Below are 27,520 nucleotides of genomic sequence, written 5' to 3'. Positions count from 1 at the left end.
ACCCGCCTTTGGGGCTGGTTTTGATCCCGCTGAGCTTGACTTTGTGATAATGTGTCGTTAGGGCCCAGCGCCTTTTGTCAGCTATCCAGTTACAGCAGAGATGTACAGTGGGCCCGCGTCTCGGTGGTGACTGATGGCTGTTTTCTTTCAGATCCATACAAAATGCATAAACCTGATTTATAGCCAATGGAATTTTTGCTGCTCGAAGCAAAAGGCTCAAGTGCGGAGCTTTGTTTGGTAGGCAGTGTCTTCTCTCAGTATCCTGACACTGGTCCCTGGGGCTGTGCCGGCCATGGCTGGAGGCGTGGAGAGGAAACGGGGAAGCAGCCGGACCCCTTCTCTCCCGTCTCTGGAAATCACATCTGGCTCCCTGCCGTTGGACCAATTATTGCATTAAGAGCAGAAGTCCGTGTTTGTTGTTCTGAAAACAACAAGGCACGTGTTGTGCCGCACGTGGACGTGCCGTGGGCAGACGCCACCAGGCGCTCCGCGAGCTGCGCCAGGTCCCGGCGGCCACCCGCACGCCCTTGACGCTGTGTAGCCACGTGTCCATCCGCAGCCGCTCCTCTAAAGCTTTCTCCTTGGTTGGCTCAGGACGAGGCCCTCCTGGCGTGGCCACCCCGGTCCCTCTCCTTTCCTCCCTGTCGTCTCAGGTCCTGGGCCGTCGTGTTCTCCCCCCACCTCATTCTCTGCTTGGGTGACCTCTTGCATGTTGGTGGCTTCACCACTCCACGTACTTACACATCCACCAGTGGCTTTTAGTGGGTTTACAAACCTTCCGAAAGACACATTTGCATGTCTTTCTGGGGAAAGGAGGCACAGTTTTCATTGGATTTGGCCGGGGGAGAGCTGACCTGCAAGGTTAAGACCTAATGCTCTCCGATGTCAAATTCGGAGCCCACACCTGCCCCCGAGCCCCGCTCCTGAGTGTTCACCTGACTCCTTGGCATCTCCTTGAAGACACAGTAAACCATCCAGCGCTGGGGCACAGGTGGCATCACGCCACTCCTGTTGCCTGGCTGTGTTCTTTGGCTCCGGGCACCTGGCCTGCCTCCCAAGGCTTAAACCTGGAGTGACGATGGCATTCTCTGTCGTGCCCCTTGTCCTGCTGCGCCTGCCTCCTGACACCCTGTGCTCCACGCGCTTCCCAGCCTGAGCTCACTGCTCGGCCGGCGTCGTCTCCTGCTCCCCGCTGTGGCCTCACTGCCCAGCGCCCTCCCGGGCCGTGTCTGGGACACGCTTTCGTCCTGTCTGATCCGACCAGCCTGCCTCTGCCCAGTGCCTCATGAGGCCCCACTGCTGTCACTGGGAGGCCGGCCCAGTTAGCAGCCCCCAGGGGCGTCCTATGGGTGTCGCTGTGGCCCTGCCACCATCACCGCCCTCCAGTGCCCCAGTCACAGCAGCGGCACTGCAGGCACGGCTCAGAGGTACGCTGTCCTCCCGGGAGGGCGGCCATTGCCCTCCGTGGACCTCCGGGCATCTCCTCACCCTTTGTCTGTCTGGGGAAGGCCTGTGACTGTCACTGGGCCCTTAGCCCCACGAGTGGTAGTGGCTTCTTTGAGCATCTGCGGGCGCCGCCCGGCCTCGGCCCAGGACAGCAGCTCTCCAGGTGCCGTTGGACCCAACAGCTTTTGCGTGACTGCTTGTCTGACACCTTTGCTTGTCAGCAGGAAGGGCTGACCCTGCTCCTGGTCTCCTGGGACCCTCACCTGCAGTTCTGTAGTGGACGTGGTCATTTACTTTTTGTGTCCCCCTTGAGATGCTGAGCTCTTTGGGGCTGGCTCATGTCTGTGAGACTCTGCGGCCCTGGGGTCAGGGCACAGTGGCAGGGCTGGCGCTTCCCCGACGTGTGATGGGCAACGGAGGAAAGGCATGAAGCCCCAGCATGAGGGCTGGCCCGTGGGGTCGGCAGGTGTGCTTCTGCTCCCTCGGGCTGTCGGCCTGGCCTGTGTGTGGGAGGTGCTCACGGGGCGCTGACGGCTTCCGGCAGGGCCGGCTCCCAGGTGGAGAGCCATCGCCCTCATCTGTCCCTCCTCCTCGTCACCTCCTCTCCACTGTGTGGTCACCTTCAGGGCACTGCGTAAAGTCTGCCCATGTCAGTTAGAGGCTCTGCTTTGCAGCGTGGGACCCTCAGGCACCGTGTAGGTCATGGTTTCTAGCGGAGTCTCAGGTATACAGTGGGAGGACGAGGTGTGTGAGGGCGCCGCCTGCCGCGGGCACCCTTCCCGGCCGGGCCCAGGAGTGGGCCTGCATGTATGGGCTGTTCTCGGCCGCACCTTCTTTAGTTACGTGCCGGGTGGTTCAGCGGTTCTTCCAGCCTTTCCAGTATACACCTTTAACTTCTCACAGTCTGCCTTCAAGTAACATTTTACCATGTGACGCGTGGGGTAAAACTTGACAGCAGCCTGCTTCTGTGTCCTCTTGCTTGACCTCTGTTACTTGCATATGTTACACACCCACAATGCAGTGTTCTAAGTTTTGCTTTTGAAAACGAATTATCTTTTTTTTTTACACAAACTTTTAATTTTAGAATAGTTGTGTAGAAAAGTTGTGAAAATAGCGTGGTGGGTTTCCATTTTCCTCTGCCGTTAACGTCTTAATGCTTGTCTCCGCTAAGGAACCAGTGTTGATACGTGATCATGACCTACATTTAGATTTCCTTAGCTTTTACTGCTGTTCTTCCTGTTCCAAGACTCCATCCAGGACACCACGTGGCATTCCAGTGTCACGTCTCCTTAGGCTCCTCTGGATGGGACAGTTTCTAGTGCCCTTGATAGTTTGAGTACTTGCCAGGTATATTGTAAAATATCCCTACATTTGGGTTTGTCTGCTGTTTTTCATGTAATTAGACTTGGGTTATGAGTTCTGGGAGGAATAGCAAAAACTTAAGTGCCCTTCTGATCCCATCCTGTCAAGGGCACATGCCGTCAACATGACTTACCATTGTTGGTGTTGACCTCGGTCCCCTGGTGGAGATGTGTTTGTCAGGCTTCTTTGTGCAGTTAGCGTTTTATTCTCCCGTGTCCATCCTGTCCTCTATGCAAAGAAGTGACAGCGTGCCCACACGTGTATCCTACCTCCCTGAGGGCAGTGTCCATATACATTATTGGGAATTCTTCTGTATGAGAGATTGGTCTGTTTTCCCTGTTCATTCATTTATTCAATCATTTATGTGAACAGGGACTCCTAGATATTTATTTTATGCTTTGGGTGATAGTACGGTTCTACATTATCTGTGTTGTTGCTCAAATTGTTTCAGCTCTTTCGGTCTTTCGGTTGGTGCCTGGGTCTTTCTGACGCACCCCCCCCCCATCATTGTGTATGTATGTGTGGGGGCGGGGGGCATTTCTCCAAATGGACGCCGAGATCTGTATGCCGAGTGAGCTGTATGCCTAGTGATCTGTATGCCGAGTGAGCTGTATGCCGAGTGAGCTGTATGCCGAGTGAGCTGTATGCCGAGTGAGCTGTATGCCGAGTGAGCTGTATGCCGAGATCTGTATGCCGAGTGATCTGTATGCCGAGTGAGCTGTATGCCGAGATCTGTATGCCTAGTGGTCTGTATGCCGAGTGAGCTGTATGCCGAGTGAGCTGTATGCCGAGTGAGCTGTATGCCGAGTGAGCTGTATGCCGAGTGAGCTGTATGCCGAGTGAGCTGTATGCCGAGTGAGCTGTATGCCGAGATCTGTATGCCTAGTGGTCTGTATGCCGAGTGAGCTGTATGCCGAGTGAGCTGTATGCCGAGTGAGCTGTATGCCGAGTGAGCTGTATGCCGAGTGAGCTGTATGCCGAGTGAGCTGTATGCCGAGTGAGCTGTATGCCGAGATCTGTATGCCGAGTGATCTGTATGCCTCGTTGTCAGTTGTCTTTTAAGTAAATGGAAGCATATACCGTGCTCACGGATAGGAAGAATTAGCATCATTACAATGTCCATACTACCTAAAGTAATCTATGGATTCCGTGCAATCCCTGGCAAATACCAGCGGCATTTCTCACAGAACTAGAACAAATAATCCTAAAATGTATATGGCACCACGGAAGACCCAGAATAGCCACAGCAAGCTTGAGAAGTAACAAAATTGGAGGTATCATGCTATCTGATATCAAACTATACTACAAGTCTATAGTCATCAAAACAGCATGGTACTTGCAGAAAAACAGACACATAGCATATGTGGTCAATATGTGGTCAGTATGGCATATACGGTCAATTAATCCAAGACGAAAGAGGCAAGAATACACAATGGGGTAAAGACAGTCTGTTCAATAAATGGTGCTGGGAAAACTAGACAGACACGTGCAAAACAATGAAACTAGATCACCTCTTTACACCGTATACAAGAACTAACTCAAATGGATTAAAGACTTAAATATAAGACCCGAAACCATAAAACTCCTAGAAGAAAACATAGGCAGTAAACTTTCTGACATCGATTACTGATTTTTTCTGATCTATCTCCTTGGGCAAGGGAAACAAAAGAAAAAATAATCTAAAAAGTTTTTTCATAGCAAAGCAAACCATCAATAAAAGGAAAAGACAACCTACTGAATGGGAAAAGATATTCTCCAATGATACATCCGATAAGGGGTTAATATCCAAAATTTATGAAGAACTTTTACAATCACCACACACAAAAAACTTAACAATCCAATTAAAAAGTGGACAGAGGACCTGAATAGACATTTCTCCAAAGAGAACATACAGGTGGCCAATAGACAGATGAAAAGATGCTCAGTGTCACTAACCATCAGAGAAATGCAAATAAAAACCACAAGGAGGTACCACCTCACCCCAGTCAGAATGACTATCATCAATAAATCAACAAACAACAAGTGCTGGCGTGGATGTGGAGCAAAGGGAACACTTGTGCACTGTTGGTGGGATTGCAGATTGGTGCAGCCACTATGGAAAACAGTATGGAGGTTCCTCAGAAAATTAAAAATACATCTACTTTATAACCCAGCAATTCCACTTCTGGGTATTTACCCAAAGAAATCCAAAACACTAATTTGAAAAGATATCTGTTCCCCTGTGTTCACTGCAGCACTATTTACAATAGCCAAGATATGGAAGCCACCGAAATGCCCATCAACAGACAATTGGATAAAGAAGTGGTAGGTACATATATACAATGGAGTATTACTTGGCCACAGAAAAGAATGAAACTTTACCCTTTAGGTCAACATGGGTGAACCTAGAGTGTATTAGGCCAAGTGAAGTAAGTCAGACAAATACCGTATGAGAGACAAATACCGTATGATCTCACTTATATGTAGAATCTAAAGAACAAAATAAAGAAACAAAACAGAAACAGGCTTGTAGATACAGAGAACAAACTGATGGTTGCCAACCAGGAGGGGTTTAGGGGATAGGTGAAAACGGTGAAGTACAAATCGGTAGTTACAAAATGCTCTTGAGATGTCGAGTACAGCACAGGGAACATGGTCAATCACGTGATACTAACTATATATGGCGCCAGGTAGATAGTAGACTAACTGGGAGACCACTTCATAAATTATATAGACTGTACACCTAAAATTATGCTGTACACCTGAAATTAATATGAAATAATTTTAAATGTCAACTGTTATTGAAAAATAAAAATAAATAAGAATACAAAAAAGAGAAAAAGTAAATAAGGAAAAAAGCCTTTCATATTTACCTTCGTTTTTACCATTTCCTGGCCTCTTCATTTCATTGTATAGATCTGCATTTCTACTTGGTATTATATTCCTCTGCCTGAAGAATTTCTTTAGCATTTCTTGTAATGTAGCTTTTGTTTGTCAGAAAAAGTGTTTCCTTTATACTTTCACTGAGTGGAGAGTTCTGCGTTGACCGTTTTCTCTTTGAGTATATTAATGATGCCATTGCACTGTCTTTTGTCCTGTGTAGTTTTTATGGGAAGTCTGCTGTAATTCTTATTTTTGTTCCCCTTAGAATTTGGTGGAATTCCCTTGGAAGTTAACCAATTTCAATATTAACACTTACAGAGCGTTTGCTTGCGTCAGGCCCTCTGTTAAGCTTGGCTGTGTGTCTGCATAGTCCTTCCGGCACCTTGACCGGGAGGTGGTGTTACTTTTCACCGTTTATCTGTAGAGACGCTGAGGGCGAGGAGCTGGACTGATTGCGCAAGGCCACTTACCAGGAGGGGGCGCAGCCCAGATTGCTTGATTCCAGAGCCTGCATTCTCACCACTGTTGGCAGAATTCAGACTTTGCAGGAGCTCCGGGATCATCTTGAGCTCATCCTACTGCGTTTCCCCGAAAATAAGACCTAGCTGGACCGTCAGCTCTAATGCGTCTTTTGGAGCAAAATTTAATATAAGAACCAGTATTGTGTTATATTATGTTATATTACATTATATTATATTATAGACCTGGTCTTATAGTAAAATAAGACTGGGTCTTATATTAATTTTTGCTCTAAAAGATGCATTATTGCTGATTGGCCGGCTCGTTCTTTTTTTCGGGGAAAGATGGTAGGCTGGTTAAAATGCCACCACTGTGATTGGGCATTAGAATCCAGCCGACAGGCCCGAGCACTGTTCCTGCTCAGCCGTCCGCAGGCTGTGTGACCCTGCACATGTCCGGTGGCCTGGCTGGTTTGCCTTCTCCCGTCATAAGTAGGTGAGAGCAGCTGCTGTCTGCTGTGGTGGGATTAAAGCAGGGCGGTGTGTGGGGCCCGGCGCCGCCAGCAGCTCGGTGCGGCCGTTAGCTTGGTGGGGTGCATGGTGCCTGGCGTCACCGACAGCTCGGGGAAGACTTCTTGCTTGAGTTGTGCTCAGTGCATCTAGTGAATTAATGGCATAGAAACCATGTTGATTTCCCTGTTGACGGCCAAGGCTGTGGCCCACGGTACAACCCCCATTGGCTCCCATCCGCAGGGCTCATCTTTCCAAATCGTGTCGTTTCAGAACACACTAGGTGGCTTCCGGAACTTCCTTATTCAGGTCCCGAGCGCTGCCACGGAGCCCTGAGCTGCTGTCCACAGCCCCTCACACATCACCTCTGCCTGTGGTTCTGAGAACCTGCCCGAGCTTGTCTCAGCCTGGAGGCCTGTGTTCAGCCACTTCCTCTGACTACAACCCCATTTCCCAGGCACATCTGTGTTAAAAACAACAAAGCCCAAAGACATCGTGTAACACAGGGGTGTCCAAACTGCGGCCCGAGGGCCAACTGCGGCTCGCAATCCATTGTTACTTGGCCCGCAGCAAATTCCAAAACTATATTTAGTTTACTTAAATAAACCAGGTGAGGCAATACGTACTTCACCTCGGGTGAGTGGCCCGGCTGTTTGTGTATTTTACCGCATATGGCCCTTGGTGAAAAATGTTGCAAAAAGTTTGCACACCCCTAGTGTAACAGAAGACACTTTATAAACCATGAAGTCCTGGGGAAGCATTTGGTATTTTCATCCGTACATTTGTCTGTCCGCTGGTCTGTCCCACGGACATTTTCACGTGCCTTCTGTAGGCTGAGCCTGTGCAAGGCCTGGGCCCTGGGTTCCGGGAGAGCCCCCAAGGACTCCCCGTCTAGGAGCAGATTACAGAGCGGACCTTCACACTGGCAGAGATGCCAGTGAGCCATGGGCAGGGCGGCTGGCCGCAGGGTTCTCCTTGGAGGAGGGGAAGGGCATGCGAAGCCGAAGGGCCACTGCGAGGCCTGGCGGTGTGAGGGGTTGAAGCCTGCAGTGACGACGAGGGGATCGTGCTGGTGACAGAGTGGCAGGGGCCGGGGGCCAGAGGCAGCCCCTGTGTGGAGAGCCTTGTGGGCCGGGCCGCAGGGCTTAGGTTTTATGGTGGGGGCTGAGGAAGAACAATATTAGAGTAAAGTGGTTGGAAGTGTGGGTTTTCAGAACTTTGCTTCTTTATCGTTCAGAGCCTACCTCACTGGGTTCCCTCCTCCATGAAGCCTCTCTAGACTTCCTCTATCCAAGCAGGATGCACTTTCCCCTCCTTGGCGGCAAGCATGCTCAGCTGGCCTCAGCCAATATGTTTTGGGCACTTTTAGGTGACTTTGTGTTGCGTGTCATTCTCTAGGTGTTTGAGGCTTACACTTTACCTGGAAAGAGCAGCTTTGACACAGATATCTACACAATTACGTGATAAAGTTATTACAGAGGAGAAGAAAGGGCTGTGTGAGTGGGTTTAATAGGTAACCCCCCCCCTGCGTTCAATGAGGCACCCCGCTTGCTGAGCCCCATCCCCCATATGAAGTGGTGCGTGAGCCAAGATGCAGCCGGCACGTGGCCTCTGTGTTGCGGTCGGTAAAGGGGACGTCATACGGCTGTCCTCGCTTGAGTCCTGCGTTTTCCTTGGGATCATCTCTCAATCTTAAGTGCCTTGAAGATAAGCCTCTGGGTCAGCTGGTGCCAGGCTCGGGGCAGAGGGCAGGGGCTCGGACACTGCGTGACTGGCCTGGGGAGGGGACAGGCGTCACAGCCGCCGCACACGGCTAGACAGCGATGTTTTCAATTCAGTGGGACCAGTGACATGAGTCGTCTACCCCTCAGGGATCTAACTGAAAATAGTGCTGCTGTGCAATGTAAGACAGTGGTATTTTCAGGGTTTTTGCATGAATTAGCAAAATGCTTCTGAGTGTTACATCCAGTTGGAATGGAACGACTGAACTCCAATGGAGGCGGTGGGGCTTCCTGGAATGTCCAAGGGGGTTTCTGATCAGTTTTGGGAACGAAGGGGTTATCCTTGTGGTGTTTTATTGAACCACAAAATGTTATTTATAACCCGTGTCAGGAGCAATTAAGCTGATTGATGATTAAGAAAGTCTAATAGTTGAATAATAAGATGCGGTTCTTGACAGCTACTTTTTCTCATTTTGGAAGCATATTTTACGAGTCTAATAACCGTGCGAGGGATGGGCTGTGACATCTGTTGTGTCATTACGTGCTGCTGAAGTGACGCGCATCTACTGTTCCATGGCGTGTTACTTATAAAAAATGAAAATGCCAATTATGATCTTTTTGATTTACTATTGAAGTGGTTTGTTAATTTTGACTCACTCCAAGCAGGGTTAATTAGTACATATTGATATATTTGATTAAAAGTACACTAATGTGGAATTGAGCAAGAAAGGTCAAACAAAATGAATTATTTTCCAGCCACCCAGAACGGTATGATAATTTCGGTTATCTTTCATACTTACATGGAGAGGTGGCTTCAGATTGACTGGGAATGTTGGCTTTGATTGGCAGCTGCGTAAGCACCCTGGACGCTTGAAGGTGGCACTGGTATTTCAAAACAACCCGTGCTGCTTTCTCCCGCGCGTGTGGTTTTTCTTGTGGTTGTGTTTACCTTTAGGAACCATTTCTTATGTTTGTGAAAAGCAAATAAATGGTTAAAAACATTCTTCTTGGAAATAGGAAGAGATGTTAGGAAGTAGGGAACACAAATGACTAATAATCTAAAAAAAAAAATCTAGCTTCCCAAGTAATGAAAATGCAAATTAAACCAATAATGCAGTTCTATTTTTGTCCATCAAATTAGCAAAGATTAAAAAAGATCATATTGAGTGCTTTTCAGATGAGCCGAGAGCGACACCCTATAATCTTTTGGTGAGACAGCCTCTCTGGAAAGCGCTTTGGCGCTGATTGAAAGGCACAATGCCTCCTTGTGTCAAGGACGCGTTTGTATGGGACGTTCGTTGGTTCCTTGGTTCCTAGCAGAGGTGTTTGTTCTGGCAGGAGCTCCTCTGGGTGTGGTGTGTTGATTTCCAGGCAGCCTTAAACACGATCTCAGAAAACATTCTTTTTCAATATGTGCCAGTGACCAGGGTGTAAATAAAAACAATTGGGTATAAAACTTCATCTGTAGTCCCAATTCTGGTTTATTAATGAAAGTATGAGGTCTGACAATTAAGTTCGCGAACTCACCCTAGAAAAAGCACTACCCACCTCATGGCTGAATATCACTACGGTCACCTTTGAAGTCTTCCCCTTGGGAAGCTATGCACCAACACCCGCGCCTAGTCCATCCTTCAAAGCGATTTTGGAACTCTTTCTGGAATGGCCGTCAGAGCTGTCATAGTATTACCCTTGATGTCCTGAATGTCATCAAAATGTTTTCCTTTCAATGTTTCCTTTATCTTCGGGTAAAGAAAGAAGTCATTGGGGGCCAGGTCAGGTGAGTAGGGAGGGTGTTACTCAAAGATAAAGGAAATATTGGGTAACATTTTGGGTGTTACCCAAAATGAAAGGAAAACATTTTGATGACACTCAGGACGTCAAGGATAATACGACGACAGCTCTGATGGCCATTCCAGAAAAAGAGTTCCAGAATGGCTTTAAAGAGTGGACTAGGCGCTGGCGTCGGTGCCTAGCTTCCCAAGGGGAGGACTTCAAAGGTGACTGACTGTAGTGATATTCAGCCATGAGGCGTGTAGCGCTTTTTCTAGGGTGAGTTCGCGACCTTCATTGTCCGACCTCGTATAAGAAGAGCTCATCAGGATACAAACACACAGAGGGACGAGCATGTGGGGACACGGGGCGGGGGAGGGGGGACTTGGTGGGGAGGGATGCAATAGCTGTGTACTGGCCAAGGAGAGAGGCCTCCGAAGGAATCAGCTGCAGCGCGTTTCTGTTGTGGAAGCCGCCCGCCCTCTGGGGCTGTGCTGTGAGCTGAGCCGAGGAAGGTGGGGAACTTCACCAGATCACATCCCACCCTGCGTTTCAGGACAGTGCTTTCCTTTTACACGCTCTTCTCTGCTCTCCACGTCATTCCCAAGAATCATGCATGTGATAAACGCCTTGTTAGAAAGCTTGCTCCCTGGTCTGTGTAGAGAGCTGGAATAACCAGACAGAAGAAGGCCCCTTCCTGCTTTGGGGGTCAACCTGATCACCCCTGAGTTGAGGGATTAGCACTGGGGTGTATTTAATGTCTCGTCCGGCCCTAAAGCTGGCTGAGTCTCAGGTGCGACCTCGGGGAAGCACGTGGGCGTTGTCACCCATTGTCGGGGCCGTTTGTACACGGGACAGTGAGAGTGGCTGAGTGGCGTCGGTGAGGGGCCTTGCGGGCTTCAGCGGAGGTGTTTCCCCTCACCTTTCGGATGAAGCTGTGAGGGGAAACCCTGCACGGCCCCATGGAGCTCTGGTGCTGTCTGCTGCTGGTGAGGCCTGGGCAGGATGTGTGTGTGTCGGGCAGGTTGAGGGAAAGGTGCTGGGCAGGCAGGGCACGGGTGCTGGAGGGGGCTGGCCTGGGAGGTCAGGGCTGGGTCGGTGGAGGCCTAGCTCTGAGGTCCACAGGGAACCCGGAGGCTTTGCGAGTAGAGTCGTGGTGGGGCCTCTGCCTGCTCGTGCCCAGTCCATGAACCAAATGCCGGGTTGTGGGACCCCGTCCGAGCACCCTTCTTCACCTGTGCACACAACAGTTTGGAGGTAAACAAAAACCTCACAGATGGAGGCCCAGCAGGTAGCACCCTGAATACTGATGCAGCCAGGTTTAGGGTGCAGCTCAGTGGGGAACCCGGGATGGGGAGAGGCCAGAAATGAGGCAGACCCCAGGGCCTCTGTCTGAGAGGAGGGGACCACTGCGGAGCTCAGCATAGCCTCTGCCACCGCCCCAGCCCCACTTGCCTCGCCGGGGGTGGGGGGGGACAGCCATTGGCCAGTGAGGGGCGTGAGAGCGTCTCTGATAAATGCCATGGGCTCTGGGTGCGTGGAGCACGGACTGGAGTGCAGACTCCCCCAAGGGGCACTTCCTGGCGGCTGGGCCTGCACCCCAGGTTGGGGGCAGTGTCAGGCCAGGGATGTGGGGCTCCTGGAGATGAGTGACAGCCTGGGACAGGACCCGTGAGGACGTGGCTGTGATCAGTGGCACCTCCTGAGGGTGTTCCTTTAAGCTCCTACCTGCCGCCCCCTTGGGTAGGATTGGCCCCCTGGGGGTCGGATAGAACCAGAAGTGTTTAAAACAGGACCAGGTCCTTTTGGATCTTTTGGTGGCTGGGGTCTGGGACCTGGCTGCCAGTTCCCGGTGCAAACCTCGTACCCTGCAGCCGCTTCTCAAAATCTCCCATTTCCCTGGTCCCACTGCAGCCAGCATCCTAATCCTGTTCACCGCATGACGTCTTAGCCATCTGTCATTACACTGGGGTGGGACAAAGTCTCCTGTGGGCAGGGTGCCCCTGCCCCCTGCTTAGCGGCGTGCTGCCTGTAGGAGAGCTGGGACATATGGGCAGTTCCAGCTGTGTTCATTCAGGATTACCCTTCTGCAGCCAGCCCGCCCCGGTCCCCTGTCGCTGTGGGGCCCCGGCTCTCAGGCCCCAGGGCGGCAGTGGGCTCTCCCCAAGCTCCGCGGCCCAAAGCAGGGTGGGCTTTGCGGCTCCTCAGGAGTTCGCCATTGGTCTGAGCTCCAGGGAAGTAAGTGTGGTTCCTTGAGACAGGAAACCCCCTCACTGCCCTGGAGAGGCTCCTGTGTCAGCCGGTGGCTCCCGTGAGAACCCCTCTGCGGCTTCCTGGGTGTTGGAGTTCTTTCGGGAAACCCATGGGAAAAACAGGATTTCTGCTGCGTACCATGCCAGGCTCATTCTTTCCACCTGACTGACGTGCGGAGTTTTCTTTTAATTATGCAATGAGCTGCGTATTGGCTCACTGAGGCAGCTTCCATGACAAAAACGTGTTCCCGACTGTCCTCCGGACAACATGATGAGGCAGTGTTTCTTGCTGGCTCTCACGCTCCCGGACGGGGACCGACAGCTCGGGGTTTGCCCTGCACTTTCCAGTTCACCCAGTGAAGAGACACAACAAACGGCCCTCCGAAACTGTGAGTGATGACTAAGGCGTTTGTACGGCTCCCATAAGTCCCTTATGTCACTGCCTCTGTCTGTGGTTACCCTGCCAGCAGGGAGGGCACGGCCAGGGAGTGGAGGTGGGGCGGCTGGCGTGAGGGTGGTGCCGGACGGGGACGCACAGTGGGACGCTTGCTTGGACTCAGCCATGGTGCCAGCCAGACGGGTGCTGTCATAAAGGATGGGTGCTGAGGCCTCGACCTTCCGGGCGGGGTGACGGTGCCACTGGAGAACGGGCCAGCACGGCCCCCTCTGCCTGTGAGCCTCGGCCTTCTGTCTACGAGCTGTGAGTTGTGTGGGTCCCAGGTCTGTGAGGCCTGCTGGAGCCCAGGCTGTCCCCTGTGGCCACACCATAGACGGGGGACGAGCAGGGAAAGGCCCACCTCTCACTCCTTGTCCAGGGCCTCCCTCTGCCCTTCCCGTCAGTTCTGACATCCACGAGCTCATCTGACACTGAGTCTGCTCGGGTCAAAGCTAACCAAGCCCCCGCTGTGCCCCCACCCCCACTTTTTTAGGCAGCAGTCACTTTGCTCTAGTTGGCACATTTGTTCTCTGGTGGGTTTGTGTTCTACGGTTTTTCTGGCCAGGTTTGTGTTTTATGCCCCCTTTGAGCATCCGCACAGACTGGGGCTTGTCAGATTTCTGCTCATTCTAAGGACCTATCGTCAGTGCTGGCTTTTTGATTTTATTTGGCCCCGTGGTCTTTTGAGCTGATTTACTGTAGTTATTAGCCTTGCCAGCACGGCCCCCCAGGGACCTCTGAAAGCCTCCATTTGGTCAACAGATGCCTTTTGAATTTTTCTGCCCCAAACAGACCAGCCCCTCTCAGAGAGACCCGGTTTCTTGTAGTGGAGGCCAGTGTCAGAGATGGAAGTCTGTCTTTGCTGTCACACAGTGGCGACTGGCCACTAACGGCCCCACAGAAGAGAGCTCAGGCACTGTGCCGCTGTTTCCAATGCAGCTGAATGTTTTCTTACGTGCCTGTGATAGGTTTAACTCGTCGGCAGTGGCATGGTGTGTGTGCATTGCCCTAATAAACACTACGTGGGAGGTGCGGTGTTGGACCCCTATCTAGAAATCTCTTTTGTCTTGGCATCATTTTGCTACTTGGCTCAATGACTCTCCAGCTGACCTGAAGTGTGCGGGTCCAGGCAGTCCCCTGTCAGCGTCACGCGGACACAGCTGAAAACAGACCCATGCCTCGGACCCTGAGGGAGTGTGGGAAGAGAGCGCCGCGTAAAGGTGGAAACCTGCACTAGTGAGTGATTCAGCACAAACACACGGGCCCCTGAGGCCCTGACTCAGGCTTTCCCCGTTTGTTTTCTGGGTAACGCGTGTTACGTAGGTAGTGATCATCTCCGGGAGCTAGAATATTGAGCTCGAATTTCCTAACTGCCTTTGAGGAAACACAGGCATGCCTCATATCAATACAGTAAGGCAGTCTAACATTTTAGAAACTGTTAAGGATTTTAGGAAATGGGGCAAATGGACATCAAGCGTCATCTAAGTGCTTCGTAAAGTTTGCCCCCAAGTTGAAGTTGAATGACTCCTGCAGATTCATACTTGGGTTTTTCCTCCACTGACTTGTAAAGATGCCGTCAGAATGCATTTCTGTGTAATTTTGCATTCATATTACGTTTAGCTTCTCCAGTTGGTCTGGACGCTTTTAGGCCCATCCTCAGAGCTTACACCTGTGGGAAACCAGTACAGAGACTTCAGCAAGTTTCAGCTATAGCTTTAGTTGTTCCCAGATTTTTGCAGGGCCTTAAGTCTGCGTTTGGAAACTGCAGCCCAAACATGCCGGAGAAGCTCAGAGTCATGTCCTCAGGCAGTTGGGTCCAGTGGACTCGGAAGACTCAGCGCAGTCCCTGTCCCGTGACCCTTTACCTGCGGGACATTGGGGACACAGAGGCGCTCTCTGGCGCTGACCTCCCAGAGCAGTGCGGGGACCGTGCAGGAGGCCGTCAGAGTACTTCATACATGACAGTATTTGTGTCCTTCAGTTCGAACGACGCAAGTGCTGCCCGCGTTGTCAGCAGAAGCCAGTTAGACATGATACATTAGCTCACCGTCAGCAATAATTTGGACATGTCTCTTAACCGGAGAAACTGGGATTTGATTCTTTGCACTCTTCATGAAACACCTTGCTGTGGTTTTCACTGTGCTGCGGTTCTAAGTGTTGCCACAGTTACTGCTCCCTCCTCGCCTGTACGCCCTTTGACGGGCGTGCATTCATTCACTTGGCAGGTATCTGTGGAGCGCCGGCTGTGTCCAGGCAGTCCCCGAGGGGCTGGGGCCATGGACAGTGGTGACGACAGGGTCCTGTTCTCGAGGAGCTCTTGCTGTGGTGGGGGGACAGAGCCGGCAGGTGCGGGCGTAGTAGGGAGGGACACGTCTGGTGGTCCGTGTCATGGAGGAAGCGCAGTGGGCAGTGCCTCCTTCTGTGCTCAGCCTGGGCGTCCCGGGCCCCGCGTGTCATGGTGTGGAATTGATCTCGTCTCGGCGATGGCTTTACTCACTCGAGCGGCCTCAGTGCCCGAGCTTTGTGTGTGTGCCTGAGGAGCGCGTGGGCTTTGCGGGCTCCGGCTGGGGGCGTCTCCCCCACCTATCGCCGCCTCGTCCTTCCCGCAGGGCAGCGCCAGAGCAGCCCTGCCCCGGCCCCCATGCTGGCAGACACCAACGTGATAAGCTCCGCCACCGCTCAGGTGTCCCCGCGAGCCCCCTCTGTCCTCTAGAAGGAATCCAGCTGCAGAGCCCGGTGCCCAGGGCTGTCATGCTCCTGCCGCAGTTGTTCAGACGTTCCTGCAGCTTCCTGGCACGGGTTCTATTGGTCTTCTTCATGGCGCCACTCAGTCCTGTTGTCGTCTAAAGCTCCACACAAACGCCACGTGTCCCAGGCCTGTCCAGGGGCCCCTCTGAACCTGCCAGAGCTGTCCCTTGTCACACTGCTCACTCTCTACTGGGCTGGTCCTTTATTTAAAGATATGGCCATGTGAGCTGCAGCCCCTGTAGGTAAATGTGGTCATCAATACCATAAAGAAACAGCCCATCGATGGAGGCTGAGTGACTCAGGGAGACTAGAGATGAACGAAAGCATGGGTCCTTCTTCCCTAGACTTCTTGTATGTGGGGGGCGATTCTGGGGCTCGTCTTCACCTTTCTCTCAGCCCCACATTTTTGTACCTAAAACTACTTGGTACATATTAATAGAATTAACCAGTATTTCAACAAATAGCATTTCTATGAACAAAAACTCCCGATCATAACATGTGAAAATATCAGCGATGCAGGCAAAGAATGTTAGGAGACTAAGATTTTTCCTTTTGTAAAAATGGCGTTATGAAGTCAAGGATCATTACAGGTGCAGAAGTTTCCCTGCACTCTGTCCTCATGACGCCACGGCTGTCATGTGCCCATGTGTGGTCGAGAGATCTTTTCCTCGTGGAACATGGTGCCAGTGTTCTTACACCAACAGAACACGGCCTGCTCAACACAGCGCCTCCCGTTCCCCATGCTGTGTCCTCCCCCTCGGGCTGACTTGTGGGGTTGGGGACCCTGCTTAGGGTGGGGGTGGGACGGGAGGCAGAGCCAAGGTGTTTGTGAGAGACGTTTGGTCCTTGTCACTTGGGGTCTGTCTTAGGGTCAGGAAGTTGATACTTGGGTGTGGCCAAACTATGCCATCTTGCCTGGCTGGCAGAGCGGGCATTGTCCTGCTTTTGTCCTTGATTTGTGGCCGTTGTCTGCTGATGGGCCACCCACTGGTTGAACGCCTGTGTCTGGGTTGCAGGCTTTCAACCATGGAACAGAACTGGGAGCTGTGCCGGTCGTGTAGTCCGAAACCTTGAGTCAGACACCATTTACATTAGAATTAAACAGCCCTACAGCTAAACCAATTTGATTATAACATTAGTTGTTTTTGCTGAGCCAGAGAGTTTTATGAATTTATATTTTCGAGTTGTGATGTTGCGCTCACCAAAGCAGGACTGTCTTCTCTGCGTTGGCTCCAAACCTGTGTAATTAAGTGCTAAAATCTCTGTCATCGAGGTGTCAGGGTTTCAGATTTAAATCCTCCATGTTGGGCGTACAAGGGATTAGAGCACAGAGCGAGTCCCGCGTGCTCATCAAGGAGAGAATGCTTTCGGTTCCCAGTTAAGCTCCTAATTACGGGAAGAGGTTTATTGTAGGGATTGTGCAGTGTGGGTGAGTCACGTCGTCATAACAGTAGCTGTCCCCTTCTCCCACCCTCGCTGGTCGCCCGCAGCCGTGCTCTGAGGGGGGGGGGTCTTAGTTCATGTCGCAGTAGTGTCCCGGAAGCCCAGGTGTTACTGGCACTGTTGGCACCGGAGGTATTTCTCTCTTTCCAGTTTCCAAGCTGCCCTGTTTGGTTTATCACGAGGGGGAACTTGTCTGTGTGTCAGGCCTTTTCACTTCCTGGAACTGTGATCACAGGGTGACACTCCAGCCTCAGCTGCTCTGGTTGTGGCCCAGGAGTCTGTGAGGAACGAGCCCCCTCAGACCCAGAGCTCAGGGTGGGGGCCCTGCGGTGACAGGCCCTTTTGCCATGTGACGGGAGGGGCTGGTAATCTGTTTTGTGATGGAGGGTTCCTTGTTTTGCCTACAAAGTTACACTTTTTTAGAGGTAGCTGCGTGGGCAGTGGCTCCCCACTCCTGTCCCCTGTCAGAGGCCTCAGGGTCCCACCCTGTCTCAGGGTGGCAGCGAAACCGAGGCAGGGAGCACGGACTGTGCTGTCATGCCTGGCTTGCCCTGTGCTGGCACGGTGCCACTGCTGGTCCCTTGTCTGTCAGACGGCGCTTATGCAGCAGGGCTCTCCGATGACACAGGACACAGGCGCGCGCCATGGAACTCAGAGCGACACTGCCCGTCGGTGGTGGCACATGTCGCTGCCTGGTGAGCGCCCCCGGGGGGAACCCCCTTCACAGCAGTGCCCTTGGCTTTGAGCCCGTCACCTTGCCTGTCCTTTATTTACTAACCTCTTCTGTCTTCTGGATGTGGGGACATGGTTGGAAATTTCTGGTCTTTATTTACCTAGGACAGCGTTTTGGGTATTTTAGTTATATCCCCATATGGTTTCCTCCCTGCCAGGCTGGACATCCCCTGCCTTTTATTAGTTCCCCGCATCCACCCACCCGCCCACCCAGGTGGAGGAGCCAGCTCTCACGGTGGCCGTGCTAAGTGTGCACTGCCTTTCCCACCGTGTGGAGTGGCTAGCACCGGGCCACCCACTGAGTGCCAGCAGCTCTCCTCGGCCTAATCCTTCTGACCCTCGGGCATCGCACACGCTTCTCAGACATTTCAAGGGTAATGCCACCATCCTCGGGGACGTTTTCCCTACAGACACTTACCTGTGGGAAAGACAGGACTTAGTTCAACTATGCCAATGGCTTAAGCAACATTTTCCCCCATTACAAAAATAATGGCTGTTCATTGTGAAAAATCATGCTCTTTTTTTACTCAGTGCCCTGCTGCAGAGAGAGTGATGATTTCCCACACCGCGCCTCACCCCTCTCCCAAGGGTGCCCGAGGGCCTGTCTCTGGCACACTTCTGAGTGGTGTGTGTGTGTGTGTGTGTGTGTGTGTGTGTGTGTGTGTACGTGCACAGTGCATGCGTACATGCAGACGTGGAGGTGGGGTTTTTGGTACAAATGAGTTGTTGAGACAGATGGGAACAATAATATGGCAGGACAGCATTTATTTAAATTGTCCCCTAACGCCTTTCTGTGATCTAAGAAGACACTAGATTGTTTTTAATTAAATGTCTATTTTTACGTCCCATGCCTTCATAGCCCGCTGTGGTCCACCCGTCACTACCGGCCTCTGCCCCCGCCTGTGGTCATGCTTCTCGGCCTCCCCTGGCGCCCCTTGGGCCAGCCTGTGCCCTTGGTGGCCTCCCTCCCACCACAAGGGCTCTCTGGGGTCAGAACTCCCGCCTTTCTCAGCCTGGTATCCCCCTGAGGGGGCTTGCGGGAGGTGCTGTGGGTAAGAGGGGGCCTGGTACAGCTCTAAAACAGGATTATACCGACTGATGTTACTGTTTGTTCGTGATTAGTGCATAAAGCTTGGGACAGAATCTAGTCAAATTTCAGATGAAACAGGTTGGTTTAAATCTCGTTACTTTTAATAATGTGTTGGGTCAAAGTGTCACCTTAGAGAGGCCATAGTAGCCCTTCCCTGTCCTGGGTTCCAGGGCGCAGTCGGTCCTGCCTGCCTGGGAGGAGGCTGCTCACAGGGCTGCAGGCCAGGGGTAAGAACTAGCCACTTCCCGGTCCCCAAAGTCCGAGAGCCCCTGCTCCCCCCACGGCCCCTGCAGCCCCTTCCACAGGCCCCACCCTCTGGGGCCACAGTCCCGCCCCCCTGCTGTCTTTTTACCTGTGAATTTCTCACTTTCCCTTTGAGCCCTGGGTTGTCTGGAATTCCCTCTCACTTGTGACCTTCGCTGACCAGTCGTCCCTTCTTCCCATAGGCTAGCACTCCTGACCCCTCCCCTGTCACGTGGTGTGGCACATGTTTAGGGAGCTAAGTCCCACCCAGTGGAGGGTCCGCTGCCATGGACATTAAGCCCAGACGCCTGAGGGCTTCTCCGGAGTTTCCTGTCCAGGTGTCCTCCCTTTCTGGTCACCTGTCCCATGACACGCAGTGGGGCAGCCTGCTCTGGTGACAAGTGTGTGCTTTGGAGGCAGGTGGCAATTTGGTCCTGGCTGTTGGTCATTTTGGGGTTGTGACTCTGAGGACCCCTCCCCTCCCAGGTCTTCATGGCAGATGATTGAATGGGTTAATCCAACTGGTAGCACCTGTGCTGAACCTGCTGATTTTGCTCATGGCTTCATCCAGCCTTGTCCCCACCAGATGGGGACCACCAGTGTCCCATCTCCTGTGACCGCCCCCTCCCCTTCCACCTTAGGGCCACGCCTGCCAGCTGGGGTGTTTTCTGCTCATGGGGCCTGTCCCTCGGCTCTGACTGATCACAGCCCCGGGGCTTCCAGAGTCTTCTGTGCTCTCTCTGCGCCTGCTCCCTTGTTAGTGAGAGCTTTGTCTGGCAGGATGGATATTTCTCTCCTTGTGACAATAAGGGTCATTCTGAATCTCTCAGCTTTTCCAAGACAAATTGGCGTGGGGGTCTCTGAGTTAAATGCCATTACTTCATTACACTGAAGAGTAACAAATGGCACGTCATGAGAAATGACCTAGAATAGGCCGCCCACATTTCCTTGGATAAAATAGTAAGCCAGCTAAAGAGACGAAGAAAAATCACTGAGGTTTCTGGCTGCCGCAGGCAGCAGCCTGCTCCCTGTGCGTCTGACTGCGGTGGCCCAGACGCTCTGTGTGCAAGGAGGGAGCTAGAGGCCTGGGGACAGACTCCTTTCCCTGTTTACCTGTTATTATAGCCGAGGAAATATCTTGATGCTTTGAAGGCCCTTGAGAGAGAGAATGTGTGAATGGAAACGTGTGAGGAGTCTCTGTTACTGCTCTCTATGTGTGGGGTGTGGAATCGATTGTGCAGAAGCTGTTTTGCTCAGCCAGGTAGTCGCCGCTGTGAGGAGGCCACTTACATGGTGTCTGTGAACTGGCTCTTGCAGCAGGAAAGGTGTTATGACAGGTGGGCGGGGCCTGGCGCGGGTGGGTCTTGCAGCGCTCAGTAAGGAGCCCCGGGGAGACCTGGTGCCCACGTGTGTGACCGGGCAGAGGTAACACCTCCTGCTGGGCTGCCCTACTGGGCTTGCCAGGCAGGGCCTTGGCTGGTGAGCACACATCTGGGTCTCGGGGGGCACCCCGTTCCCCAACCCTCCCCCACCTTCATACCCTGGTGGCTCTGACACCTGAACATTTATATTTTCCATTTTAAAGTTGTTTTTCCTTTAACCCACCAGCTTCTGGAAGGCACTGAGTGTCACGCATCTCTGTGCCCACAGTGTAGGGACGGAGCCACCACCCAGGGAGCACCTGCATTATGTTGTCACATTGCCCCCACCGAGGGGCCAGGGATTGGTACAGAGTGGGCCATCCATCCAGCGGAGTGTTTCTCTGTATAAGCAGGAGAGAGGCACTGACACGCTACAGCGTGGACGGACCTTGAAAACTCTGTGCTCAGTGAGCGGAGCCAGACACAAAAGGCCACATGCTGTGTGAGCCCATTAATAAGAAATGTCTGGAATAGGCCAGTCCATGGAGGCAGAATGCAGACTGGTGGTCTCCTAGGGCTGGGTGGGGTTGGGCGGCATGGGGAGTGACTGCTGAGGGGCACCGGGGGCCTTTGGGGGAGGGTGAAAATGTTCTGGGATGAGACAGTCGTGATGGTTACTCAACTCTGTGGATGTACTACAACCCCCTGAATTGTATACTTTAAAGGATGAATTTTATGGTCTGTGAATTACATCTCAATTACAAGCCCCAAACCAGAATAGTACTTGGGAATGAATGGGGGTTAAGAGTGCTCTTTTCAGCTGCATGCACTTACAGATATGCTCCCGTGAGTCCCAGAGAGGTACCGTGAGGCGTGACGTCAGAGTCAAACTGGCTGGAACCTGATCTCACTGGTGACCCTGCGGGAGGCTGTGCCCTGCAGGGTGCGTGTGCAGGCCAGTGGCCTCCTGTTCAGGCCCCTGAGACCCGCACGCCAGCCTCCCTTGCTTGGAGGCTGTCCTGGGAACGCCCGCCCCCTTTTACCCGTTTTCTGCTGTGAACAAATTGCCCAGTGGGAGCTTGTTGATGGCGGCTCTTCCAGCCGCTCCTCAGTGTGACTCAGGAGTGTCGGCCGCCACTGAGCACACGGTGGAGCTGGTGGGTATGAAGTGCCCGAGTGCACCATGTGCTCGAGTGTGCGAGCTGTCATGCCGCGTGGGGAACAGTTAGGAACGTGGGCTCTGGGGCCCGATGGTGGGTCCACATCCTGCCCACTGCTCACGGCTCACAGCTGGGCTGTGGCTGTTGGTATGCACCCCATTTTCTAAGGGGTACAGTGGTAGTGACAAGAGTTGTGATGGCGCTTAAATGAGTTAATACCTTTAAAACATGTCGAAGAGCACCAGGCCTATGATAACTACTCACTGAAGGTTAGCAATTATTGCAATTACTGTCCTTTTTACCCACTTAAAGCTCTCTAAATGTATTGTGGGCCGAAACGTTTCTTTCCTTGAAGAATGTTTTCCTTGCAAAGGTGCCATGAACATTAGCAAAAATCAAACAAAAGTAAATAAAATGAAAAAACAAGATACACAGTTTTTTAAACAGTGATGAGTGTTATGCTGGATGACAGCAATTTTGGTTAGGGTCTAAGACCCAAAATTGGTTTCTTCGCATGTCTGATAAGCCGTTTCAATTAGGCATCTGTTCCTCATTTCAAACTTTTAAGTTACGTTTCCTTACCAGGTGTTTTATGCTTGAAGAAGGAAGTTATTCAGAGCCCCGTTGCCTGTTCTTTCAGACATGTCTGTCTGTGTCACTGCTTTCCTGGGTCTGTGCTTGCAGCACACAAGAGCTGACCTGCTGCGGTTTGGAACCTGTAACCTTGAACACAGGTGTTTAGAGCAGTTATTACTGAATGCATATGTCAATGTAGTAGAAGCAGAATTTTTAAAATGTTCTGAGGAAACTTCCAGATCTCTGTCAGGAATAAGCAATATATTTAGGCGCTCTCTTATTAGGATGCGGCATGCCTGAGAAACAATCCTTTACAGTGTATTAATTATGTTAATTAATCGGAGAGGATTCAGAATATTAATTACCTGCAACTAATTAGGTATTAAAATTGAGAACCATTACGTGATGAGACCACTGCAGTCATCTAGTTAGAGCCAGACAAATGGGAGTGGGCAGCTGGCCGTGTGTGCGTCTCCGCCAGGCCGCGCGGCTGTGCCCTAACCGCTCTCTGTCTCTTCTATGCTCTGCGCAGAGGAGGACGACGTGGGCACTGCTGACGTCTCCCGCGTGCCCGCAGACGTGCTGCGCAACGTGGAGGCCGACACGTACTGGTGCATGAGCAGGCTGCTGGACGGCATTCAGGTGAGCCCTGCGCACGCCTCGGCCCACACCTGCTTCCGAACCTCTGCTCGGCCACAGTCCTCAGGGTGACTCGGGTGACACATTCCATCCATTCGTGCTCCTGATTCTGGAGATGCTCATGGTGGCCTGCCGAGGTTCCAGCGGGAGGGCTGGGACTCTGCCCTGCAGTCTGGTCCCTACACGTGCTGCCGTTTGCCACTGAGTGGCCCCAAGTGTGTGTTGTCGTTGACTAGCCTCTGCCATGGGTGGCAGGTGGTATTCCTAGGAGTCTGCCTCTTAAAAGGCATCAGACGGGTCTGAGTGTCTCACCTGTGACACCAGGACCTGTGAGCAGACGGCCCCACAGGCCCTGCCGGCCCTGGTGACCAGGGGTCTGGGGGCTTGATGAACCGCGGCTGTGACTGGCCCCAAAGGGAAGCGGGAGCTGGAGGAAGGCCTGCTCCCCATCGTTGGGCTCTGCTGGGTTCCTTGTCAACTGGGGCCGATGGCTGGGATTTTCGCAGACAAGCAGGTCTCCCAGTGCCGGGGATGATTTTATGGAAACAGTTTGGGGGAATGAATCCTGCACTGTGCCTGGGAAAGACATTCTTGACAATAAAGAGTAGGACCGAACTGGAGCCTCCCGATGGCCCTCAGGTGGGGGATGTGCTCGAATCCTTCACGCCTATGTGCCTTTCCTGGATGCCTGTTCTGTGCTAGGTGCTGCCTGCTCCGTGTTAGGTGCTACCTGTTCTGTGCTAGGTGCTGCCTGCTCCATGCTAGGTGCTACCCACTCTGCTAGGTGCTACCTGTTCTGTGCTAGGTGCTGCCTGCTCTGTTCTAGCTTCTACCTGTTCCATGCTAGGTGCTGCCTGCTCCATGCTAGGTGCTGCCTGTTCCATGCTAGGTGCTGCCCGCTACGTGCTAGGTGCTGCCCACTCCCTGAGAGGTGCTACCTGATCCATGCTAGGTGCTGCCTGCTCTGTGCTAGGTGCTGCCTGTTCCATGCTGGTGCTGCCTGCTGAGGCCTCCCTGAGGAGCAAGCCTGGGATGGAGGATAGACATAAGGGCGGCATTATGAAGCATGAGACACCTGCTCTGGGGACCCATACACGGGATAAAGTGAGACTGGAGGAAGAAGATTAATTTTGCTGGCAGAGGAGGAAAAGCCCAGAGCAGGGTTTTGGTCCATGGAAGTCTCTGAGGGAGCACACGTCCAGGGGTCATTCTGGTCACTTAGCTGAGGACGGTCCATTGCAAGGATGGCCACCACCGGAAGGGAGGCCATGCGAGGTCTGTGTTTTGCCAGGTCCCCTTTTGCCCCAGGTCAAAGAGGGGTGCTCCCACCTGAAGAGAAGGGAGATGTGGGGGGTTGCCCTTGTCATCTGCATTTCCCATTCGAGTCTGGCTTTTCCTGAGCCATTGACATAGTAGCCAATCCTGACGCCACTAACGGGAGATGTCTCAGCTCAGCTGCTTGATTTGAAACTGAAGAAGTAAGGCTTCTACAAGACGCAGTGTAAGCCCTGAGGTTTAGTTTGAATAAATTAGCTAGATGTAGAAGGAACCGGTGTGGGTTCCCACTACTTTTGATACTGTAGGAATTGGCAGAGAAAGTAGGAGCCCTCCCTGTGGTTGGAGGACGGAAACCTAGTCTCTGAAAGCTGACCCACACCCCCCAACCCCGCCCCGCCCGCCCCGACTCTTGACTCACTTTGCATCTTATGAAGAAAAATGTGCATGAGAAATGCAGGTTTGGGCTCGCGCATCAATTTTTCATTTCCCTACTTGGTAAATATTTTCATGCTTTTTAATCGTTCTCCCAAAATTTAAGACTCCCTCTCCCCCCTTAGAAAAGGGACTGAATCATAATGTGAAACTATAAATCTCAAGTGTCGCTTCTCTGATCATGAGTGATGGAACTTCTGCCATTTAAATACAAGATTATCTGGCTTCTATTTGTAAATAAAATCAGCTGTACAATGAAATCAATGCTGGCTTTTCATTTTTCACCTGAGATTTGTTGTCTGATGGCATGGTTCCTTGACAGGGGCGATGCGTGTCAGGCCTATGGCTTTTCTGGAGCGTGTGTTTCCAACACTCAGCGGTCAGTGGCAGCCATCCATCTTCCCACACGTGGTTATGATTGATTCCACATGATCCTGACATGAGCAGGCAATGAGGGACCCAAGTCACCACCTTTGGGGACTCTGGGCTGATCTGCTGGAATTCCCTGAGGTCAGGCCATCCCTGGTGACCCCACATGAACTCCTCGGGGGGCTTGTTAGTGTATGCAGGTATGCAGGTACTACTGCCATTTTAAGTTCGGGCAGTGTGAGGATAGGAGCTGATTTAAAATCAAGAGGAAAAATGGACCAGGACGGCAGCTTCCTTAGCGCCTGGACGCACCTGTCCCCCGATTGTTGGCTGCTCCGAGTCGTAGCTCACGTCCCTGCTCTGTTCCCACCCCTCTCCTCTGCGTCCTTCCTACAGCTGCGAGATCTGTCTTCCCGAAGCAGCCTTTTCCTCGCCTGCCTCCCTGCCCTGCTTGGAAACCACTGAAAACCTCATGTTTGGTTTTGTTAAGTGTGCACTGTCAGCCTGGCCGTCAGCCGTCCTCCCCCGCATTTTAGGAAGGTCAGGTTTATTCATCACATTGCACTGACCTCTGTGCCTTCGCAGAGAGGCTTCTGGAAGTCAGAGTTGCTGGGCTGTGACTACCGTGGCTTTCCTCATGAGGAATGATGGGACTTCTCGTGACTGGGGTGGGGGGTCCCGTGCTGGGGAGCCCCTCCCTAACTTGGTCCTCTTTGAGAAAACGTCTGCCAATACCCAACTTAGCTCAACCAGTTCGCCTCTTAGTACTTCTTTCAGGTACAAATGATGTTTCCTGAAAAATGGACCCAATTCAGCTCACAGGTCAAACAGATACACCAAGAGCTTTTTCTTGACGAAGCCACCGTTTTGGGTATACGTCTCACGTGCTTGATGTGTGCTTCCCATTTTGCCACACAGAGCATTGGAAAGCTGTTTACTCAGAGTCGAGATTTATTGCAATTATCAGTCATAAGGTGGGAACGTTTCCTGCATCGCCAAGGACATCATTCAACGAAATGCCTGTTGTTTGAACCTTGACTACCTGTTACTAAGAACACAGTTTGGTGGGGGGACGTCTTCCAAATAGTCATGCCAACGTACCAGGTGTTGACTCACCACCCCTTTTGTCCCATCAGGGAAAGTGTCAGCACAGGGACAGAGGTCAGTAACATCTTGGCATTATTCCGGAAGCGTTTGATGTCACAGACCGCTTGGAAGGGTCTCAGGGACCCAGAAGTTGGCTGACCACCCACTGCCCTAGACGGGTGGGTCACGGCACAGCCCCCGAAGATGAGCTCACGGTGGACAAAGCGCAAACAGGCCAGCGTGCCAGGAATCAGTAGCAGCTGGCGCCATGTCGGGGGAGCTGTGGTTTAGGGACTTGGGATCCTCGGACACTGATGCGAAAGGAATGAAAAAGCGCTTAAGGAGAAAGGAGGGGTTTGAAATGAAGAACAATACTCTGAAAAAAGGGACCAAACAGAGAACTTCTAGCAACCAAAATTGCAGTCGTTGAAATTTAAAATTCATTAGACACAGCAGAAGAGAGAATTCGTTAAAATAGAATGAGAAAATTACTGAGTAGGCAGCACAGAGAGATAATAAAGTATGAAAGTTAGGTTAGATCGTGAGAGATTGAAAACCAGGTCCAGGAAGAGAAAATACAGTGGGGAAAGCCACTACCTATAAAGGTGGTGGCCCAGAATTTTCCGGCACTGATGAAAGACATTGTTACTTATATTCAATAAACAAAACAAGTCTCAGGAAAGAGGAATGAACATATCACACAGAGAGAAATGAGTGTGAAACCAGGAAATAGGAGAAGAGAAAATCTCATGGGAAAGGCCAGTGACCAATAACTGAAACATTTAGATGGACAATTATATGGAAAACAGACTGCAACGGAAGTAACAGTCCAGAATAAAATGGACGATGTTTGGTGTTTGAAGAAAAATAGCTGTCAGGCCAGACTGGATTTAAAAACAGAACCCAGCTATGTGCTACTACTTATAAGACTCTCACCTAAAACACAAAATTACAAAGAAGTACAAAGGAAAAATGCAACAGGTAAATACTAACTAAAGTAGTCGTTAGGTACTTATGTACTCTCACGTAGCTAGCTATTAGATGGAATAGATTTTAAGGCAAAAGGCATCATTAGGGATAAAGAGTATCATTGCCTAGTGGTGAGTAGATACATTTGCAGGGAGGTACGTCCTGAACACACGCTCCGACCGACCCGCGTTTGCATGGGTGCACAGAAAGGTGTCTGGCGAGTGTGGAAGCGGGGGGAAAGAGAGGGAGAGCAGTCTGGTGGAATAACTCAAAGACGTTGTCAGTGACAGGCGGAATCCTAAGTTCTTTGCATGTAGTGACTTGTATGTGTTACCGCAGTTTCCCCACCACACGGCCGTCCATCAGGTGCGCCCCCGTGTGACTGGCAGGTTGCTGAGCTGGGTTCAGACCCATACAGTCCGGCTGCAGCTTTCCTGGCTCTCGGTAACTAGTAGGTCTCGAGATAAGAACTGGTAAGATGATGGGCTATTTGTGCCACGGAGGCAGTAAGTTTGGGCTGCCGGCCATTTCTAGAAGCCCATCTCCAGTGTGTAGCGAGTATTCCTTGTCTTCCGGC

The 27,520-nt window shown here is 51.9% G+C and overlaps 1 protein-coding gene across 1 annotated transcript in view; it reads left to right on the top strand.

Annotated features, from left to right (window-relative positions):
• The window catches only part of TBC1D22A (TBC1 domain family member 22A), a 275,779-nt gene that overhangs the window by 126,864 nt on the left and 121,395 nt on the right, over positions 1 to 27,520 (top strand). Inside the window, exon 9 of the mRNA XM_081059292.1 lies at positions 22,703 to 22,812. Coding sequence (XP_080915418.1) covers positions 22,703 to 22,812 — 110 coding nt within the window. The remainder of the gene's footprint in view (positions 1 to 22,702; positions 22,813 to 27,520) is intronic.

Source organism: Rhinolophus hipposideros, assembly GCF_964194185.1.
Source record: "Rhinolophus hipposideros genome assembly, chromosome: 9".
NCBI classification, from domain to species: Eukaryota; Metazoa; Chordata; class Mammalia; order Chiroptera; family Rhinolophidae; genus Rhinolophus; species Rhinolophus hipposideros.
The sequence above is the reverse complement of the archived record's forward strand: the minus strand, read 5'-3'. Positions and strand labels throughout refer to the sequence as shown.